This window comes from Carassius auratus, chromosome 30 (genome assembly GCF_003368295.1).
Source record: "Carassius auratus strain Wakin chromosome 30, ASM336829v1, whole genome shotgun sequence".
In the NCBI taxonomy this organism is placed as follows: Eukaryota; Metazoa; Chordata; class Actinopteri; order Cypriniformes; family Cyprinidae; genus Carassius; species Carassius auratus.
In genome coordinates this window covers 4,401,118-4,424,130 of record NC_039272.1, presented here as the reverse complement: position 1 = coordinate 4,424,130, position 23,013 = coordinate 4,401,118, and the positions used below count along the sequence as shown (strand labels likewise).

Here is a 23,013-nt window from a genome sequence, read left to right as displayed (position 1 = left end):
CTGTCTAAATTACAGAAGCAGGATATAATGTGATTATCGGATCAGCTTTAAAACCCTGCTAACAAGACAAAAAATATATAAATGTTTGTGTGTGTGTGTGTGTGTTCTAAAGTTAGAGGCAAACTGCTGATAAGAAATTAAAGTGGCGTTTCTGCAGCCCAGCTTTAATGCTACCACAGGCATCAAAGAATTAATGTGAAAAACACAAGATCTCAACAATGTTTGACAGAACTGGGGTGCACGGTGAGAACACGTCAAAGAGACGGTGACTCAGCCATCACTGTCACTGGATCCTAATTAGTGGATTTCAGCAGTGCTTTTGGTGAAAGTTGATGCTAAACCAATTCTCTATCTTTACATGATGTGTCAAGGTTTCCTGCAACGGCTTCTTTCACACAGACACATCATGGCAATAAGATGCTCTTTGGTACTTTTGTTTTACATTGGTATAAGCTTTCGTTATTTTAGCAACTTGGTTATCAGATCTTCTATGTTATAAAACAAATGCCGACAGACAATGGAGATCTAGGAGTAAAATAAAATAAAATTTAATTTAATTTTAATGCTTAAATGTGCATGACATTTCATTTAAAATGTATATTTCTAGTTTGTATTGAACATGCTTAAGTATTTATTTTGTTATTAAAGTTACATACTGCCTATATTATAACGTCTAGCACATTTACAGTTTATTTAGAAATTGTTTCTAAAAAAATATATATATTTTTTTGTGATATAAAAAACTTTTTAAACGAGGCTACGTATAATAACGTGATTCAACGTGCAACAGATACGCTCAGTACGCCTGAATATGATTGGCCGTTTGAAGCACATGATGCTTTTCCTTAAACCTGATTGGCTGATTCATACGAACAGGGCGTGGTCTAGATGCGTTAGCGCTAGAGGTGCGTTCTCGTGTCATGAAACTACACATACAAAAACAGATTTTAAATTAGTAAAATATATAAATACACAAATGTCTTAAAGATTAAAGGCCGTAAAAATAAGTCGTTTATTTTAAAAACAAGCCAGGTGCTCCCGGTTTTCCGTTAGAGCGGAAGGATATTTAAACGCGCGGTAAGTTTGAACGTTCACCAACTTAACGTTAACGTTACAATACAAACAAGACTTGTTTTTACATATTTAACGAAACTTTTCGATATCTAAAGAAACCTGTAGTTGTGTTTTTATTTACACTGCTGTATTAAAACACGTTAATCTTTCTTAAAGAAAGCTGATGTTTTGATGCTAACTAACGGACGTCCATGAAGTAAATCTGGAAGCTCTTTCTAAAACTCTCTCATCATCAACTCGTTTCTTCACCCAGATCTTTTATTTTATGTCCTGGATTCAAGAATGGAGCTCACTGAAGCTAAAGATGTGGATTTCTCAACACTTTCTCCTTCACAGTTCGGCATATCAACAAACAGCTTCCAACCCTCCTCCAGGATTAAAGGTTAACAACAATAAACCGGTTTTAATCATCTTCTTCCTCATGTATCACTGATCAACTGAATCATTCTGAGTTCTTAGACTGAATTGTTTTATTTTAAATGTTTGCATTGTATTTAATGGGTTTGGAATGAACTGAAGGGGCTCTGTTAAAGAGAAAGAAAGAAAAGAAATGTGAAGAAGAAAGAAAAATGAAAACCCCTCCCTTCGTCTTCAGAACACAAATTAAGATGTTCTTGATGAACTCCGAGAGCTCTCTGACCGTACATAGACCGCAAGGTCTTTTCACAATCAAGTTCCAGAAACAAAGCAAAGGCATCAGTAAAATAGTCCATGTGGCATAATTTTAGAAGCAAAAAGAATACTTTTTGTGCACGAAGAAAAACAATTCGTCTCCTCCGCATCACCATATAGTGCCATCTTGGAGCATCACATATGTAAATAACGCATGAATACGGATACGCTGTTTACTTGTTAATAAAATCATTATTTTGGTTTTCTTTGCACACAAATATTATTTCTGTAGCTTCGTAAGATTACAGTTGAACCACTGATGTCACATTGAGTATTTTAACGATGTCTTTGCTATGTTTCTGAGCCTTTATGGTGCTAGAAGTATCCTCATGTTTACAGACGGTCAAAGAGCTCACGGAGTTCATCGAGGATGTCTTTCTTTGTGTTCTGAGGATGAACGAAGACGTCTGGTTTGGAACGACATGAGGGTGAGTATTTAATGACACTGTTGTCATATTTCTTATCTCTTTAATACTGAGTTTTCTTCTCAGATAAATCCCGAGTTGCTCAGCTGAAGGCCAGGAGGAGATCCACGATTGGGGTCCGGGGATCTCCAGAAACAAACTCTCTCATCTGCTTCAGAGCCAAACAAGCAGCACAAACTCCTCCTCGGACACCGCAGGTAGATGGATGGGGACACGCTTTAGGACACAGAGATTTACATCGGACATCAAATGTTGTCCCAACACAGGATCAAGCAAAATTAATCATAATGCATTTAAACATTGAAGGAAAAGTTCACCCAAAGATGAAAATATACTCAAAAAACATCACAGTAATCTAAGTAATCCAATCCACTCCAGTCCATCAATTCACGTCAATTGAAGTGGAAAGCTGTTTTTGTTTTTTTTGTTTTTTTTATAAGAAACAAATCCATCATGAAGGCATTTTAATTTTAAGCTATTGCTTCCATAATCAGTAATATTGCATCCTCCAGTAAAATAAAAGTTGTTGTTGCACGTCATAATCATCATGTTTTGGACCGTGTTTGCTTGTTAATGGTTCTTGGCATGTGCATATTTCTCCTCTGATTCAGACGAGACCGCTTTTTAACTTGAGAAAGAAATATCATTGACAGATATTTTACAAATGACCCTAAATTCTGAATTTGTTTCTTACAAACATGCAGCTTTCCACAAAAGTCATTAACTGATGGATGATGATTACTGTGATGTTTTTATTAGCTCTCATTCTGACGGCACCCATTCACTGCAGAGCATACATTGATGAGACACTGATGTTATACATTTCTACAAATCTGTTCCACTTAAGAAATAAACTGAGAAACAAACTTTTGGTTAACTTTCTTTGACATTACCAGGAACTACACAGTTACACAAAATTATTTCCATGCTAACTTTGTGAATGCAAATGTGATTTACCAGCTAAACCCACTGAGCAAGTTATGTTCTAGTAAGCCATTTTTTTACCAAGTGTCAATAAAGTTTGATGTCAACACTTACAGATATGAGCCTGTTTAACTTACGATGCAAAATGCATATAGCTATTTTTGCATTTAGGCTAGCATAGGTTTTTTTGGTGATGTTGATGCAGTTGTGACTTTCTGCTCTGTCCTCATGAAGATTTTTGAGGGGAGTCCGTTTCTGTCCCGCGGTGACTCTCTGAAGAAGAAGATGGCTGCTTTCCAGAGTCTGATGGAGGAGGACGAAGAGAGGGATGAACAGAAGAAAAAAGAGGAGAATGAGAGTGATAAAAGCACTTTGGCTCAAGATTGTAAGAACGGTCAGTCTCTGCCAACACAAACACAGAATGAGTTTCAGACGCAGTCTTGTAGGACCAGATGAAATTGAAGTAATTAAGAGAATGTCATGCCGTCATTGTGTGCCATTTCCAGATAATTGAACTTAATCAGAATAAGCAGGCAGTGTAATAAATTTGACACGTTTGATTTCTTCCATTGATCCCAGGTAGAGCGAGGCGCAGAATAAATCAACTGATGATTATGAGTCTTAAAATAAACATTCACATTTCAGCGAGCTTTCAGTGTTGATACAAAAGATTGAAAAGACATATCCAGTCTTTCACTTAGAGTATTTTTTAATCTGAAGATTTCTTCAAAGCGTAAACAAGACACTTGAGGGATGACAGCATAGTTATTTTAATACATCGCATCTAATTTTTAATTCATAATGTCAACCCTGAACACTGGATGGGATTTCTTTCCTTTTCTCAACACTACAAGCACTATATGAACATGTTTGTGAACCTGGACACAAAAACAGTCTTTAAAAATGTCAATTTTTCATAATTGAGATTTATACATCATCTGAAAGCTGAATAAATCATCTCTCCAGTGATGTGTGGTTTGTTAGGAGGACAATATTAGAAAATCTGGAATCTGAGGGAGCAAAAAAATCTAAACATTGAGAAAATCATCTTTAAAGTTGTTCAAATGAAGTTCTTAGCAATGCATATTACTAATCAAACATTAAGTTTTGATATATTTACGATAGGAAGTTTACTAAATATCTTCATGGAACATGATCTTTATTTAATATCCTAATGATTTTTGTCATAAAAGAGAAATGTATAATTGAGACTCATACAATGTTTTGTCTATTGCTACAAATATACGTCTGTGCTCCTGAAGACTGCTTCTGTGCTGCAGGACACATTTATTTTAGTTTGAGCAACTGTATTTCTTTAGTTGTATATGTTAGATGTGTAGTTCTGTCTTTCATGGATCAGTGATGATCTCGATTCATTAGAAGCTGTTTTAGTTTTCTCTGCATGTCTTTATGCATTTTAGTCGGCTACTGTTGAGAACAATTAGCAACTGCTGATTCAAGTTTTAAAATCAGCACTGATGAATAATTTTCTCATGTAGAATGAGCCGTAATTTCTTTGTCATCTCTGTGTGTTTGCAGGAAAGGAGAACATGTTGACAGCTCACAGCCCGAACGCTTCGATGACGCCTCCTCCCTGGAAGAAGCGTCGCCGGGCCCCACTGAGAGACTGTGAGGACAAGATTACTGAGACACCACTCCCCTGCCACACCTTCACGTCACAACCAGAGCCAGCGGTAAACTGATCCGCATTAACACTCATGTTTGATATGTTTCTGAAGCCTGTTAAAGTGCTATTGACACAGGTAAAGTGGATGGCATTCTAACTCAGAAGGTGTTCCTGCAGTTAACATTGTGCTCTTTTTTTTGTTTTTATGTCTATAGTTGAAAGGCTTCACATCTCAAAGCCAAAGGCCTCTTTCAGACTTGGATTCGGATGCAAAGAATGAGCTTCTGTCTTCACCCATGCTGTCAAAACCAGAGGGTAAGGGAACTCTTAGTGTGTGTGTGTGTGTGTACATGTAAGTATGTAAATACAATAGAAATAGAAAATTTAGAGCTGTTAAACCGGCAAATGGAGGTTTCAAAAAGAATTCAATAAAAGGGTGCCCTTAATTATGGCCAATGTGTATGAGAGAAAAACATTTATTTTCAGAGTGATATTTCCCCTCATTTTAAATTCTTATTATCCAATGAAAGACTAGATTTTTGTGAATTTTTTAAATAAAAGATCAAAAGGATTAACAATGCAGATTAATTTTCACAGCCTTCTTTGATCATATTTACCAAGGGTGTCCATGTTTTGGGGCATGACTATGTATTTATGTGTGCTGTCAAAATCATAAAGCGCATACAAGATGCGTTACAGAATGTTTGTCTACTGTATATATAAAGACACACACATACAATATATATTTAGAAAATATTTACATATATTGTAATGCTGTCAATCAGTTAAAAAAACATTTTAGTAATTAATCACACATTTTTATGAAATTAATCGTGATTAATCCCACCTAACATTTAAAGCTTTTAAATCTACTTTTATATTGCAATCACATTCAACTTCAAACTAAAGTAGAAACAACATAAAAACAGTATATTTTTTTTAAGATTTGTTTAATGGCATCATTTTTTAAAACTTCTATTTTTTTATTTAACCATTGACTAGCTATTCAGAATAACCGTATAATTGAGTGCTTTCCATTTTAACATTTATTAGACTTTGCTTAAACTTATAAAGAAAGCATAAATTACCCTTTAACCATAACAGTTGGTTTTGTTTCAAATCCTAAACTCATGAAGTCTTTTTCCCCTCTTCTAGATGAGAGCGTGTTATCTTCTGTCCTCCAGAAGAAGCGTGTTCGTTTCGGGGCGCCGCTCTCTCCGGAGTTCTTTGACCGATCTCTCCCTCCCAGTACCCCTCTACAGAGAGGAGGCACCCCGAAACACCCTCCATCATCCACGGGCCCTAAACGCTCTCTGCTGAAGACCCCTCAGCGCTCCGATCCTGACTTCAGGAGTCCTCCGAGCAGAGGAGCTTCTCCTGTGCTGCTTCCACACAGACCCAGTGATGGACTGGAGCCTAGAGATGAAGTGTTCGAAGAGATCCAGAAGGTGTGACGCTTACAAGCTTCTCTTAAATAACTGATTCGATTGTAGATGAAGTATATATGTGACCCTGGAGCACGAAACCAAAATGAATTGTTTTTTGTGGCTTTCTCCGCAGATCAGTTTTCCCAGTATGGAGGACGAGTCTCCTTCTGAGGACTGTGAGTCGTGAGATGCTTTTAAAGGTTTTGGAGAGTTTCTCTTGGCTGTGTTTTCTAATGGTGTTTCTAAAACAGATGCAGTCTCTGCTGAGGACCGAGAGCAGCCCCAGGCTGAAGACGCTGAAGTTATGAACGCTGCTTTTCAAGAGGAAGAGGATGAAGCGCTGAAGTCACAGCCGTCATGTCCCTCTGGTGATCAGCCGCTGGATCTCTCCGGTGAGATCTGCTTTCTTCCACTTCTTGAAGCACGCTTTCTTTCTTGCCCTCTGTAAGTGCATATAAGGTTTTATTTCCATGCTGAAAGTTTGACGCTGAATAGAATGAAAAAATGAGTTCATGTTTATTTAAATTTGTATATGTAATATCTATGAAATGCATCTGATCAGATTTAATTTCTGCAGGTCTTAATTAAAAGGGTCTTAAAATCATAATTCATAAAGTTTGGGTGTTAAATTGCTAAAAAAAAACAAAACAAATTAAGTTGTCTTCCTCAGTATTTCTTCATGTTTTCCAAAATGAATTTTTAAACCTCCTTAAATCGAGATCTATATTAGCTTAAGATGCAAACTGAAGATGATACATAAATGATCAGAATTAAGTGAATTTATGCTTGAAACAACAACAAACATTGCTCAACTCATGAAATGTACATTTAGAGAGCATTGTATTGTTCAGTGCATTATTTTAGTTGTCTTGACTCTTGCCTTTATTAAACCTGCAGAAACCCTGTATGTAAGATTCATTAAGAGCAAGCCACCTTCCAACTTATTATTAGTTTGTTGTGTCTTGTGGAGTGCATTAAGTCAAATATCTTCCTCAGGGCAGTACTAAATTAAAAAAGCAAAATGCTACTTTTATGATCATTGTTATACATTTCTTAGAGATTCTGCAATGCAAACTAATGAGCAGAACTGAACTGTTAAACTGATCTTATTACTTTAGCTGTTAGACTGTGCGCGTGTGTGTGTGTGTGTGTGTGTTATGAACAGAAGAGCGTGTGAGTACTGTGTTAATGGATCTGTCTGCTTCCTGTTTCCTGGTCCGCAGCAGAGGATGAGCAGAAGTCTTCAGTGAGCTCTGAACAGACTCTTTCATTCAACTCCAGCATTAAAGAAACTCGCTCTCGCTGCAGAAAAAGAAAGGTGAGCAGTCGCCTCTCCTAAACTGTAGATTCAGAGCGTTTCAGGTAGAGTTGGGTCCGAGTCCACCTTTGTTGAGTACGAGTCAAGACCAAGTCCACAAACATCGAGTCCAAGTCCGAGTCCAAAAGTGGCCGAGTTGGACTCAAGTCCGAGTTCTTAAAGGCCGAGTCCGAGTCGAGCCCGCCCGAGTCCAGAAAGTAATTAAATTAAAAAAGATTATAAATTGGTATTGTACATTTTTACATTCTATTAATATTTTAACCTTTCAACCCATTAAACCAATGGCAATATAAAAATGTAATTAAAAAAAATACCACTGTTACATAGTCATTGCCATTGAACATTTTTATTTTATGTCAACAGAACTAGTTTCCTATCAAAAAAGGTTTCAAAGGTTTTATTGTATTACAAGTGCATGAAAATACAAATGAACCTATTTTATTATTGTATCACACTATATTGTCCTCCAGTTAAAGATGACATTTCAGTTATTTAATGCCTCTCCCCCACATTTGACAGAGGTAAAGTGCAGCCAATGAGGAGATCCTTAATGATGGCATTATGAATTTCTTGTTGTCTTGGAGAACTTGCATCATAAAGTTGCATTGCTTGTTTGGTCAGTTCTGGTCTTGCAAATCCTGCAATGCTGAGCTGTGCAGCATCTGTTGGTTGCTGCTGCTGTCTTTGGTACTCGGTTGCATCGGTTTTCGGATCACCAGTACACTGAACCGAAAACCGTTTCTTTCGGAGGCGTCCGATTTGAGAACAGATGAACTGATGATACTGCGCATGCGTGTAATTTTTCAAGTATTTTGTTAAACATCAGAAAGTGTGATAAAACTATAAATATATATATATATATATATATATTTATTTATTTATTTATTTATTTATATACGTTTTTTTTTTAAGATAGGGGCTACATGTTTCTAATCTGTATATTGTAGATTATGTATGGGCCAAAGGGGTTTTCAGGGAAGTTGGACAATAATTAAGACTCTAAAGACTCCATGTTTAATATGAATAAGGGATGATTTATGAAATATCTGTACTGTATTTATAGTTAATGATGACAGATTCACAAACTGAGTTTGTAGTAAACAGAACATGAACACGAGTAGAGCAGCTGATGATACTGAACTGCAGCATGTGCCGGTGTCCTGACATTTTATCCTACCCTGTCAGATTTTCCTACCCGGGTTTTGAGCGATTCGTGTTCTCGAGTCAAGAACCGGTTGTATCAGTTTTCAGATCATCAGTAAACTGAACCGAAAACCGTTTCTTTCGGACGCGTCCGATTCGAGAACCGAGGAGCTGATGATACTGCACACATTCGTGATTCAGCATAAAGCCGAATGACTCACAGCGCGTCTGAACCGAACTGATTCTTTTGGTGATTGATTCTGAACTGATTTTGTGCTAATGTAATGAGTGCGGGTAAACCGAGGGCTTGAAGGAACGGCACTCTGACGAAACGTAAGTTCATTTAATAACAAATACATCGCAATGGATTATGTATCCCGTGAACTGTTTTTTTTTTTCAACCGGTTTATTGAATCAAACTGTCCGAAAGAACTGGTTCGCGGAAAAGAATCGAACTTCCCATCACTAATCCACATTGATGTGAGTGGTGCGTGTGTTTCGTCTGCAAGCAGGAGACTTCTGCCTGCCGGTGTGGTGCAGTAAAATGACAGAAGGGGAGACATTCATTAATTTATCATTTAAATTTAATGCTGGTTTTATTGTTACACACGCGGACTCGGCTGTACTCGGAATATTTTCCGAGTCCAAAATGTTCAAGTCCGAGTACAAATTCATCCGAGTGCGTGACAAGTCCGAGTTCATTCAAAATTGGACTCGAGTCCGAGTCCAAGTTCGAGTACCCCAACTCTAGTTTCAGGTTTCAAAATAATTGTGTCCAAATAGATATGCAGATATTGATGCATACATAATCCTTCCTCGTGTGTGTGTGTGTGTGTGAGAGAGAGTTATCTGACACTTTGTATTTATTTTACAGAGTCCTAAAACTTGATTTGTAGGTTAGAAATCCCAGATATGTGTGTGTGTGTGTGTGTGTGTGTGTTCGTTCAGGGTTTTTATTGAACGGCATCAAAAGAGAGATGTAACTTGATTCTTCCGTCTCTGTTTCAGCAAGCAGGAGAGAAGGAGCCTGAGACGAGGAGAAGCTCTCGTACAGCAGCAGCGTCTGCTTCAGGGAGGATGATGAAGGTGTGACGCTGTCATGTGATCAGTTTTGGTGAACTGCTCCGATTATTAACGCTGGCATCAAACTGAGCCGGACACAACAGCACTAATGTGACTTTGGGATATAAATAGCATGATGGCTGATCTGTGTGAAGTCTGTGAGTGTTCCTCACTGCTGCTTGTTTTCTTGCTTCTAGAAGACGTCTGGAAGAAAAAGAGGATTTGGTAATAAGGAGGTGGATCGTTCTCTTTATGGGAAAAGAGACTTCGCCTCAAAAAACCCTCTTCTCAGCCCTATATTTGAGAAGACGTCTGACAGTCTCAACAGCACGCCAACACAGCCTCGATCAGGAAAACACATGGGTACGCTTGTCCAAGCCTTTCATTCATGACTTCTTAATGTTGTGTGCTCTGATAAAACTGACTGAACATCGTGGAGGTTTTAACTAAACTGAAGCTCAAATTAAGCCTTTTCTCTAAGGATCTGGCTACTGTGTGGTCCGAATGGACTGATTACAAGCACTTCCTGTGTCTGTTTGCCTCTTTTAGAAGAAAAGAGTCCCTTTGTGTGTCTCCTAACTGTACATCACTTTGGATAACATGAGTTAATATAAATGAGATGATTAGGATGTGGTGGTAAAAGAAATGTCTGTGGTATGACTGTAAAAACTTGATGCTTTTAACATTTTCTGACTGATCTTTGCTCTAGAATATAATAATTATTTGCTACAAATGTATCCCCTTTGCTCTAGGTTTGATATCATATATTTTATTTTTTATTTATCACTTTAAGTTTAGGTCCAGTTAAGATTTGTTCAAAGAAACTTGATAACAGTCTAAATGTCACTTTATATCAATTTAATGCATCCTTGTTGAATAAGATTTTAAAATATTAAGTTATTTGTTAAAAAATGCTTTTCGGTTCTACTTTCTAATAATGATAATTCTAATCATTTTCAGCACAGATAAAAATAAAAATAAATCAGCATATTAAAATGATTTCTGAAGAATCATGTGTCACTGAAGAATATAGTAATACAAGTGTCAATTTTTCAAAATTGAGAATTATACGTCATCATTTGAATAAATAAAATATTCTTTGTTTGGTTTGTGATTAGGACAATATTAGAAAATCTGGAATCTGAGGGAGAAAAAAAAAAAGTAAATTGAGAAAATCACCTTTTAAAGTGGTCCAAATTAAGTTCTTAGCAATGTGTTGCATGGAAGAACAGGTTATATGAGTTTGTGTTCTGGATGCATTTTACAATCTAGATCTGCTGGTGTTTTAAACATGTAACAGTTTTACTCTTCCAATGCAGATGGAGAGCAAGACTGCGTTCAGACTCCCAGCGTTCCCCAAAGCGAGACGGTTCATCATCCCACGGTGAGTCTGGATACCGCTTGTACACGGACCAATGAGATCCAGCAGACCTTGAGCTCCGCAGAGAGAGGAAACCTGGCGTCAAAGGCTTCCAAAGCCAGACGTGATTCAGGGAGACCCGTGCGCAAGCGTCGTAGCTCCTGTGCAGACACAAGAAAGGAGCTTGACAGTCCAGCTATTAGCAGTGAAACTGAGAGCCAGGAGCAGCCTGGATGTACCTCAGTGTGCCGAGACAGTCCAGAGCATCAGGAAACCACACGCCCTGTGATGAGCTGCAAGATGGACTCCATAAACACTGAGAGCTTGAACGAGCAGCTAACTGATGAAAGAGAGAGCAGCCCTGGACACACTGAGCCGGGTTTGGCCCCCTGGCAGCGAGCGGACTTCAGCATCGATGACATCCTGAGGCCGGTGTCGAGGAGTCGAGGCTCTGTGCGACGCAGCCTGAGGAACCGGAGGAGCGTGGACCTTCAGGCTGTGGGCCTGGCCTGGGTGGACCACACGTCTCCAGAGCTCAGTAAAGCGAGCCGGAGGAAGACACGAGGAAGACTCAGTGGGGTTTCAGAGCCACTTCTCTCTCAGGAACCAGCTCCAAACTCTCCGCAATCTTCTGTGTCTCAGTTAACCCTTTAATCACCGCCAAATCAACTTCTGATCAAATACTGCGGTGTTCTCTTATGCAATGTTTTACATTTCTTAAATTGTTTTTTTATAGCATTTTAGTGTTGATGGATGGATGAAAGAAGATTGTATTATTGTTAGAAGACTTCTACTCATTAAATCTTCTCTTGGGTGAATGCATCGCTGTTCCTGTGGCAATCCCATTCTTTTACAGAAATGGACAACTTTGTTTATTTTATTATTTAAAATTTGCATACTTCGCAGTTTAGTCGTGCGAAATACAATATTTGCATCCAAACCTTCACCCATTGTTTGTCGTTCACAGAGCTTTAGTGTAGAAAATATAATGCCTGCTTTAAATATCACACGGATGATTATCATCTTTGAAACCATCAACAGAAACAAATATATATTTTGCATAGAAAATATTTTGTTAGTGTGTTGTCATTTATTTTGACCGTCAAGCACATGATTGTCGTTCTCATAATGCAATGTTTTATTCTCATTACTAATATACTGTAATTGCTTGCATTAAAATAGTAATTAATGCATAAAAAACAAAACAGCCTTTGCAGTCATCTATACAGCTGTTTTTCTCATTTAAATATTAATTTTTTTAGTAATTTATGAAGACAATATTTTTACGAATTTTTATATATATATATATATATATATATATATATATTTTTTTTTTTTTATATATATATTTATTAAAAATACACAATGCTTTATACACTAGCATTTTTTTCTTTATATTAAATAATCTCTCTATTTATATGTATATAGATAATAAAAGCTTATTTATTCAGATGATGTAGAAACCTCACTTCTATCACAAATATATCCCATACATGCTCTTGACAGGTTTCTTAATAACATCGGTTCATAGGAATCTGACTCTTGTTGTAAATGCAAGAGTTCTCTCATGACTATAATCTGACACTTTTCCTCAGTTGTGCATTGCACCTGTAGTTCAGTTTGTGCTGCGAAACAGCCGACTGTGTTTAAATCTAATGGAAAATTCAACGAGGGAATGGAGCACAATAGGAGTTCGAAAGAACTATTTATTTACAATTAGATTTACTCTACAATTTCAGTGTCCCACAAAACTAAATAAGCAACCTGGAAAGCATTACAACAGTCATCTGCAGCAGTCTCCATTCAGCTGTGTTTGTTTACTAGCACACACACATATGATGTGTTTTATGTGAATCAATCCTCAGCAGTCCATGGGAGAAATAGCAGTGCAACAGAGTTTAATTATTTATGTCCTGTGGTCAGGCATTATTTCAACAGACTCACACCTGAAGACCAGTGCTTATTCTCCCAATGCAGCTGAAGATTTGCTTTTTATTGGGATTTAGTTGGAATGGCTCTGGCTAGACTGTTTTCTTCAGTTTTATTATAGAAATAACACTGCCATCTAGTGGAAGTGATCAGTTAGGCCTTCACATGCTCATACAAGGCCTCATACACTTTATTGGATTCATCTACTAGACAAAAAGCAGAAAGATTGTTCTGATGACTGAATATTATAAGTTCAGAATAACAAGATTCACTTTATCTGAGTGACCACACCATGAGTTAGATTTATTTCTTGCTTCAAGTTGTTCCAAACCTGCACAAGTTTCCTCCGTTGAGCAGAAAATAAAATGTTTTGAACCAGTTAGTTAGTAGCCATTGACTTCCGTTGTATTTTTCCAATACAGCACCAGAAACTGTTTGGTTGCCAACAGTCTTAAAAATATCTTTGTGTTGCACAAAGTCACACAGTTTTGATTTCATTTTAGGGTGAACTGACAATAAATCAACGAATCGATTGTGATTAGACAACTAATGCATTGTTATGAGCTGATCTGATGGTGAGCGTGTGCTGCTGTTGGGGTTAAAATGATTGTGCCAAGTGTTTTCGGTGGCGTGTGAAGGAGGCAAACCCCTCTCCCCCATCCCGCAGACCCAGTGAAGGCAGCTTAGCACCAGAACAATGGGGTCCTTTGACCATAAAAATGAGGCCCTTAAGACATGTGGCCCCCTGTCGCCGTGGCAACAGGAGACAGCTGGTGAACCCTCCTCTCTGTTCTGCACCATTATATTCTCAGTCTTCTTAATAATGCATACATTTATAATCCCTCATCACTCATCATCTAGTCCATCCCGAGTGATGCTTAACAGAAAGACTCATGCAAAATTGATGATGACTGTCTAATACCACAATTAAATAAAAGTGGTCTGAGGTCAAACGTGAGTGTTTGCGTCCTCCAAGTGTCGTCTGCTGCGTCGCTCAATTATTTACAGCGTGTGAAGTCTGCTTCTGGTCTGGTACAGTGTACACAACTGTCATTTTCAGCGCTATCGATCTAGCTCCTCCCCTTTTCAGTTCTGCTCTCCTGTATTTTACAAATGTATGAATGAGCCGCCCTTTTTAAAGGGGTCACCACATGAGAAATCAAACTTGCCTTGATTTTTGTCTGGCATTTAAGAGCTCTGTGTACCATTAAAACATCCTCCTCCTCATAAACAAAGCATTTATTTAACTAAACTCCAAAAATGGCTTGTTTTGGATCTGAGGTACTAAGCCACAATGCACACATATTTGCATAAACATGCCTCCAGAGCAAGGCATCAGCAAATAGTAATCTTTTCACCATAGGCCCCGCCCCCTGTCATTCACTCGCTTAACACTTGATCACATTAAATGTGACTGATCTGTTGAGTAGAGACCCATTTACAGTGGCTGATTCCTGAGGAGCCTTAAAGGACACGCCCCTTAAAAACAGATCATTTTAGAAAGAGGGTTGAAAATAATAATTTTCCTACATTTCTTTATTTTTGTGCAAAAATGTGCATTATAAGTAAACCTCACGGAACATTAAAATAATATTAATAATTAAAAGAAATCTATTTATGACATCAAACTACAGTAAATACATTTCACCAGCTATTACTCATAAACTGCAATGCATGGAAATATATATAGAGTTGCTACAAAAGCAGAAGCATCATCTTTATTCAAAAAGCAAATATTTCTATTTTTGCAGAAGAGTAGGCATCTACTCTAGTGGTAGCTCCATTTCAATTATTTAATATAATATTTTAATATTTAGTATTTTAGCATGTTTATATACACACACACATACATTTTATTTTTAATTTAGTATTTAAATATATTTTACTCAAACACAATAATCAGCTAATGAGTTAAGAACTTTATTAGTCTTTATTGGTCTTTAACCAAACTTTACTGAAATGGTAGAAGATAGACACATTAAGAAAATAACTGAATGAGATCATGAGTAGATAATATTCGTTTTATTTTTAAACAGATTTTAAACTGCAGAAGAAAAGTGCTGTACATCCAAAAAGTAACTTTCATTGTTTTCAGAAATCAGTATTTTGCTAAAAACTTCCACTGAGGTGAAACGATGGTGCTCCTTTTCCACAAGCAGAGAGAGAATGGAGCTTGTGCAGATTGAGTGTCATCACTCAAGCTTGTTTCTGATTGGAGGAATTGAGCGTGCTACTTTTCAGATGTACAATAAAAGTCCGAGTGATCCAAAACAGTACTGGACCTTATTGACTGTCATTGTGAAAAAAAAATGTGTTCTTCACAAAAGAATTGATGTCATATATATTTGGAATCACTCAAAGATTTGTTGTCTCCAACTGGAAAACTTTGCCAAATCTGATTACATTTACATTTAGTAATTTAGAAGATCCAAAGTGACTTATAAATAAAGACAATAGAAGCAGTCAAATCAGCAAAGGATTAATGATGTCTCATGTAATGTAAGTCTCAGTTACCTTCAGCTTCCAAGTCTAAAATTCTGTTCTTTTTAAGAATAGAATTAGAATAGAGTGCTAGAGTTAGAGGATCAAATAGAGATGAAGGATTAGTTCCTCACTTCTCAAAAGTGCTCCTTGATTCAACCTTAACCCTTGATTTCCAGATGGATTGCTAAAATTAAAATACACCCTTACTCTAGAAATCTTCGTCACTCGTGATTAATCAGATGTTTGGTGCACAATCACCTGAATGCACAAGAATGCACCACTTGCAATGCATTGACAAAACACCAATGTTTGCATACTTGCATCAAGTATTCCTGGCTCTATTGACATTGACCTGGAGCCCCTCCTTCAGAGCAGTGTGAGGTTAAATGTCTTGCTAGAGACCACAGTGGTGTTATAACAAGAGAACAGCATCTGAGCAGCTCTCCAGGTTATGAAGGACCCTCGCTTTGGGAAGGGGTCTACAGAGTTAGCGTTTGCAGCCCAGATCCCGGATCATTGCCAGTCTGTGCTCTGCTTCTCTCTCTGAAATGTGCTCTCTTTACGTCAACTCATATTCTGTGACCTGTGAGCGAATACATGAGACTTGAGAAGGACGTCTCCATTGGGACGGACTCCGGTAGAGGGATGTGGATCCCATGCCTGCTGCTCTATTATTAATGAACTGTTGAGTCCTCCGCACACTCTCTGTCTGCTGTGAAAGATGACAACGTGAGAAGTGTGAGCTCTGCATCCATGTGTATGAGTGCTCTGTGCTTGAGTCTGCTTGCATCCGAGGGAATTATCAGATGATGCTTGCAGTGTTGCATCTAACAGGCATTCAGTTTTTCTAAAGTAGCAAGTAAACAAATACATTTTTAATTTGAATTCACAAGCATTTAAATAAAAAAATGAGAGTTACTCTTCCATTTATTAAATGTATTCAACAAAAGTGTAAATAATGAAAGAATTTTCATTTTGGGGGGTTTGAACTATTCTTTTAAGAGAAATTCCTCATGAGTACTTTGAGTTCAGATTCATTGAAGGTTTTTTCATTTAAAAGTTTTTTTTTTTTTTTTTTAGAAATTCTGTTAATGTTAAATAGTCATTTTGTAAGATTAAGGTTACTAAAATTACCACACACACACAAAAAATAAATAATTAAAATTTAATAGGTTTAAAGATTACACAAGTTATGACAGAATTAATATAAGTGATCTGTGTATATAATATATAATTATACACTCTTAAAACATTAAGGGTAAGAATACACACTAGAGTAAATGAATCCGGGTTAAGCAATGATGTCATGGACAGAGGCAGACTGATGTATTAGATTAGAGACTGTCAGAGGTCAGGGGTCACGTGTGTCTGTTCTGTGAGGGCACCTAAAGATTAACAACACAAACCAGAACAGCCCTCCCACAGACTGCCTGTTGATTATGACCATCAAAACACAACATTTTTAGACAGAGATTGTTGTGTAAGTTCAATATCTGTCTATGAATAAATAAAAGTACAATGATAAATGACGATTTATCAAGAGCTGTCTCTGCGTGTCCTGGAAACTGGACACAATCTAATAACAGTAATTTGTTTTCCATGTACTGTCGAAGCTGATGTTATTTAATGTGAGACTTTGCCCTTGTACTTTACAGCTTTTTTTGTTTACTCCCGAAGCAGGGATGATAAATAACTACAATCAGCCAGCCGTCGTAATGAATTTCAGCTATTTCTGACAGGATCTAATCATATTTGGATTTGTACTACTGAATTAAAGACACTTCTCATTGACTCTTAACTTCAGTTTCATGGCGATTAGTCTCATTAGACGGACAGGCTCTTATATCAGAGTGCCAGAGTAAAGCAGTATTGGGGGTAACATGAATCTGGCTGCTACACATAAACTTATAAAAAATGTCAGAAATCAATTTGAAAAAAATCTAGTTATGTTCGTCCTGGAGGAACATGGACACGACCTTTCAGAACAGAACCAATACACAAATTATTCGATTTTAAAAATATCTATAATTATTATTATTTTTTATTTATTTTGTAATTTTTCCAAAACTGTTAAAAAGAAACAATCTCTACATCTCGGATTGCTTTCAGCAAATGTTCATTTTTTGGTGAACTATTCCTTAAGAAAATGAGCATAATTTTTGGTTTCAAGAAAATAGAACTAAAAAGTTAAATCCATCATCTGGACATGCTTTGAAATTAAACATGAAATTTTGTTGGAGCAATTATGAGGCAAACTCATTTCACATTCAAGCTGAAGTGCATAAAGTTTTAGCGTGTGCTTTGTGGATACAGCCTGACATCATGTGACCTCAGAGGTCAAAAACAACATCATTTCGACTGAAAAACAAGACATATGCACGCTGATGAGCTCTTAAAGGGAACATACAGTGGGAGCTCCAGCTCTGAGGTCCTCCACTCACTCACTCCCAAGAGAGAGAGAGAGAGAGAGAGAGAGAGAGAGAGAGAGAGAGAGAGAGTCAAGCGCTCCGTGACTTCTTTTCCTTGTTCTGACCGCCGTGTGAAACCTGAGATATTGCCCCTTCGAGAATATTCCACGATGGCTGAGGAAAAGACACACTTTACTTAGTGATAAACTCTTTTATTTAAAAATAAAATAAATAAAAATGCAAATACACAGGAAAACCTAAATAAATTCAGAGGTTAAAAAAAATGATTAACCTTGAACTCAGATTTTCAGAATAACTGCAAAGTGATTTTTATTGTACAAAGTTGAATTAAAATTACTGTAATTAGAAAGATATTCAAACATTCATAAACTCCTTCATACAGTTTAACTAATTATTAGAGTTATTAGAAGTGCTTTAAGTGGCCCAAAAGAGGTACCGGTACTCTATTATAGCCACAAATAATTTTTTGATGACTCACCTCATCCCCTGATGTAACAACAATTGAAGGGGTTTTATATACAGCAGTCAACAGGTGGCCTTAATAATAAATCATTTTATTAGTTTGTGGATTTGCTTGAGCTAGAAAGAACTAGCTACTGAACGTAAATAAAATGTGCAAAATTATTTTTAATAACTCCCGAACTGACTCAAATGATTCGCGAACCCGCTACGAACTCCGGAAAATTGACTCAAATGATTCGCGAACCCGCTCCGATTCCTCGAATTGATTCAAATGATTTGCGATCCCCAAACTGACTCAAATGATTCGCGAACCCGTTCCGAACTCCGGAAAATTGACTCAAATGATTCGCGAACCCGCTCCGATTCCTCGAACTGATTCAAATGATCCGCGAAGACGCTCTGAACTCCCAAACTGACTCAAATGATTCGCGATCCCCAAATTGACTCAAATGATTCGCGAACCCGCTACGAACTCCCGACCTGACGCAAATGATACGCGAACCCGCTCCGATTCCTCGAACTGATTCAAATGATTCGCCAACCCCTCTACAAACTCCCGAACTGACTCAAATGATTCGCGATCCCGCTTCGAACTCCCAAACCGCTTCAAATGATTCATGCTCCATACTCCGAACCTGGAAGAATTAGGAAGCGTGCATTGTTGAAGGGAGCTCTGAAAAGCGGCAGCGCAGGCAAAGGATTAAAACATCTATTAAAAAAGATATCCATATGAATTTACTGGTAAGCTAAAATCACTTCTGGGCGCAGGGAGAGGTGGCGGTATGCACAAGAGCTATATTTGGAAGTGGCGGTACTGATTACCGGTGGGTACCGGCCCACTTAAAGCACTGGTTATTAGTGAGGTGGAGGAGGACAGGTTCTTTTCAGCGCACTTCTTTATTTCTTTGCATCTGTGTTATTTCATTTGCACATTGTTAGTAAACCACACGCAGAAACTTCTCTCCCATCAGCACTGTTGCTGAATTACGCTCTCGCACTAGTTTGCTCTCTTTAGTAAAACTGATCCCTAGAGTGCAACTTGATGTTTTCATATTTTGTGCTTTTCCTTCTCCAAGTTTTTGTCTCAGGAATCAGGCCATGTGTTCACTTGAGCTCCTGCTCTCCAGGAACCAAGATCGAGAATCTCAGCATTTCCCAAAAGATGTCATTAATTGCTAATAATGCTGGAACCTTTATTTCATTAATGTTAAAACTACTGTTTTAACTAATTATCCAAAAGATTGATTTGTTTTATACAAATATGCAGCTCAATACATTAACTGATGGACTGGAGTGCTGTGGATTATTGTGATGTTTTTATCAGCTGTTTGGACTCTCATTCTGACGGCACCCATTCACTGCAGAGCATCCATTGATGAGACACTGATGCAGTGCTACATTTCTACAAACTTGATGAATAAACAAACTCATCCTGATCTGGGATGGTTTGAGGGCCGAGTACATTTTCAGCAATTTGTCATTTTTGGGTTAACTATTCTTTTAACATAATTTTGTTCTTGATGTCTGCCAAAATTTAAAGGCGTGAAAGATCATGAAAACAAACACTGGAAGAGCATGCGCTAATGAATCATGTACAATGTGACCTCTGGCATAAAGGAAGTAAATCTGGTCTGTTTTGAATTAATGTTGATTGTAAAGTGCGAGCGACAGATAAGTTAGTTGAAGTGGGCGGGGCATATTCTCTCGGTTACATATGCCTGGACATTTCCGTTGTTTGTTCTATGTCTCGTCTGCTCCAGGATGGGAGGGGTGTGTGTGTTATGGAGAAGTAGAGAGCAGTGGTTGGGGACTGGAGATGGGGTTTGAGAGTTGGCCATGAGCCAGACCCGGCAGGAAGCTTGTTGGTTCACACGGACAAAAGCAGTAATGACTCGTTCCAAGGATGTGTGTTTTTGGACATGACTGTCATCATCCTCCCCAACACCCTTCAACACTGTCTCTTTTCCTTTAAAGCCATGTCTGATCCATTGTAGACAAGACTTAAAGGGATAGTTCACCAAAAAAAAAAAAAACGTGATGTTTATCTGCTTACCCCCGGGGCATCCAAGATGTTGGTGACTTTGTTTCTTCAGTAAAACACAAACTGAGATTTTTCACTCAAACCGTTGCAGTCTGTTAGTCATAGAATGTAAGTGGATGGGAATCATGGATTTGAGAGTCAAAAAAACATACCCAATTTAAGGCTTGTGACAATACATTGATGTGTATATGATCTGCCGTAAAGCAAGAAGAAGAAGAAGATGCCCTGGGGGTAAGCAAACAAACATCAAATTTTCATTTTTGGGTGAACAAAAGAAAACACTTTAAATCCATAGAATTTTACTTTGTGTGCATCTTCTACTGTATATATTACCTAAACTATTCATTATAAGGCTGTCTCTTGATTTTAAGGTGGATGTCAGTATATTATCAAGGTAAAAAACAGACTTTTTACCATATATTTGTTTAAGTGTGTGGTTACTCTGTCTGAATATGCAATACACAATAAAGTGCTATATAAATGCATCATGACTTACATTGACCAAAAGTCATCTTGAGACCAACATCAGGGCTTAAAACAAGGCTGGTTTTGAGAAACGTTACAGATGTCACTTGTTTTGATATTGTAATATTTACTTCAACTTGTGATTTAGGGGTCAGAATCATTTCTGGGACCACTGCATTGTTCCTTAAAGAAGTATTTACAGAATTCTCCACTTTTGGAAATGTTCTCTGTGGTTTTAGTCCATAATAAAAGTCAAAGGGATCTGATGTTGCTTTGACCCCAAAGTTCTACAAAATATCTTCCTCTGTGTTTCATAAAATAGACAAAAGTCACACAGGTTTCAAAAAGACATGAGGGTGAATAAATAATGACAGAATTGTAATTTTTGCATAAATATTTTGGATCTCTTTAAGCAATCTGCACTGTTACATTCCACTTAATTACAGAGTGATGTCACATATGTGCTGCATTTCATCTTAAGTTTCAGGGACAGTCCCACTGGGGTTAGGGTTAAGAGCCTTGCTCAAGGGCACAATGATGATATACAAAGATCACCTTTATAACCTACAACCTGCTTTCACTGCTCCTGATCTTTGAGAAACCAGTGTTTGACAGAGGTCTTTTAAAGCACACTAGCGCAGGTCAGAGGATGTTTTTCTAACCCCAATTGTGCTTGTAGTTTTCCAGCGTATGGTTCGGAGCCCATGACCCCATAAAACATCTTCTTCTTCTCTAAATGTATGTGCAAATTGTTTTTGTGTTGCAGACATGGTCAGTACAAGTGATGTGCTTGTACTTCTTTTCATTCCCCAAATAAGCATGCTTTATTAACACTTCATGCATATCACAGTGGGACTGACGCAACAGTTAAACTAACTGTTTTAATTAAACTGATGATCTTTATTTGATGAAGTCTGTACTGGGCAACTACAGTTCTCCCACACAGTGTTATGAAAGTCTATCAGATGCCATTGCTACCTCCTTATACTACAGCTTTATTTATTTCTATATGTGTGTGTTTCTATAGTGACAGTGTAGCCCCCTCATTCCTTCAATGTTGACATGATGCTTTTTTCAAAATTTCAGAGGCATTAAATATTAGAAGGACTCACGAAATTGAGGATTTATTTCACATAACATTCATCATGAAAGAAATACAAAACAATACAAAAGTTTTGAAATGTTACTTTAGAGGTAAACAACCCATAGGCATTAATAAGCTACTGAAAAAAAAAATTGTTTATTTTTGAATACTTACAGTATGAGGTGACGTATCAATGTATGTCAAAAACTAACTGATTGTTTTACATTTTAGAAAATACATTTGAGGGAGGCATGCATGTCATTTTATATGTTATATTATATTAAGTTTATATTTTAAAGCACAGATGAAGTAGCTTTTATATGACGATCCATACAGAATTTTTAAATAATACAGATGTGGCAAATAACAAAAGCATGTTTATTACATAATCGCAACTATGCTATTCTGAGATAATCACGAAGTTCTTAACTAAAGTTAATTCTCTAAAGATTTAAGAATGGTCTTCTTGAGCATGCCTTGAATAGTAGGCTAATTATGCATTCATAATATTAATATATTCACGCAGCTCAAACATTACAGCAATTACAAGGCAAGTACATCATATCATAAATATTCAGTTAATGACTTCTGATGGCAGTATTGCAACAGATACACATTTCTCAAGTGGGTGTTAAATAATAATAATTATTATTATTGGGCATGGGTCACCTGCCATCCTTGCCTCATATGGCACTGCGGAAATCTACATAAACCTCTCTAGTAGTGACTCTAGCAGGCATTGTTTACGTAGCAACCCAAAATAAAAAAAACATTTGCTTTGTCACAAGCGCTTATGCATTTTTCATTGCATTATGTAAACAGAAGCAGAATGGATATGCAGAACCCCGATGGGAGGTGTGGAGTGCGGAGTCTTTGATCTTTAAATACCCTCCAACATTAAAACCACTCTCCATCGCTTTGACTTCTCTCCGCCTTTAAAGTGCGATTGCAACATTCCGACGCTCCCTAAGCGCGCCACATCGCTTTTCCTTTCCTTTTTCCCCCTTCGCTTAACCATCTGTCCTTTTCTTCCATTCCACGCAGAAGCAACGGACACTCGCCCTTCAGATGTGTGCACTCGTATCCC

At 37.4% G+C, this 23,013-nt stretch overlaps 1 protein-coding gene across 3 annotated transcripts; it reads left to right on the top strand.

Moving 5' to 3' along the window:
- Positions 1 to 875: 875 nt before the first annotated feature.
- Positions 876 to 11,854, top strand: LOC113048947 (cell division cycle-associated protein 2-like). Of its 3 annotated transcripts, none has more exons than XM_026210928.1 (13): positions 876 to 1,077; positions 1,328 to 1,456; positions 2,238 to 2,368; positions 3,330 to 3,489; positions 4,635 to 4,789; positions 4,938 to 5,037; positions 5,878 to 6,170; positions 6,283 to 6,325; positions 6,401 to 6,541; positions 7,376 to 7,467; positions 9,619 to 9,696; positions 9,870 to 10,035; positions 10,992 to 11,854. In XM_026210928.1, the coding sequence occupies exons 2-13, from the start codon at positions 1,357 to 1,359 to the stop codon at positions 11,684 to 11,686; spliced, it is 2,154 nt and encodes a 717-aa protein (XP_026066713.1). In that variant the 5' UTR covers positions 876 to 1,077; positions 1,328 to 1,356; the 3' UTR covers positions 11,687 to 11,854. The 3 variants fall into 3 exon arrangements, with proteins under 3 accessions (XP_026066713.1, XP_026066714.1, XP_026066712.1); XM_026210929.1 differs by having other exon boundaries at positions 7,373 to 7,467; positions 9,873 to 10,035; XM_026210927.1 differs by having other exon boundaries at positions 7,373 to 7,467.
- Positions 11,855 to 23,013: the final 11,159 nt, after the last annotated feature.

Coding starts and splice junctions, on each gene's coding strand:
- LOC113048947 (XM_026210927.1), top strand. CDS start 1,357: ATGGAGCTCACTGAAGCTAAAGATGTGGATTTCTCAACACTTTCTCCT. Junction 3,490..4,634: donor GGCTCAAGATTGTAAGAACG/GTCAGTCTCTGC, acceptor GTGTGTTTGCAG/GAAAGGAGAACATGTTGACA. Junction 6,171..6,282: donor TGTTCGAAGAGATCCAGAAG/GTGTGACGCTTA, acceptor CTTTCTCCGCAG/ATCAGTTTTCCCAGTATGGA.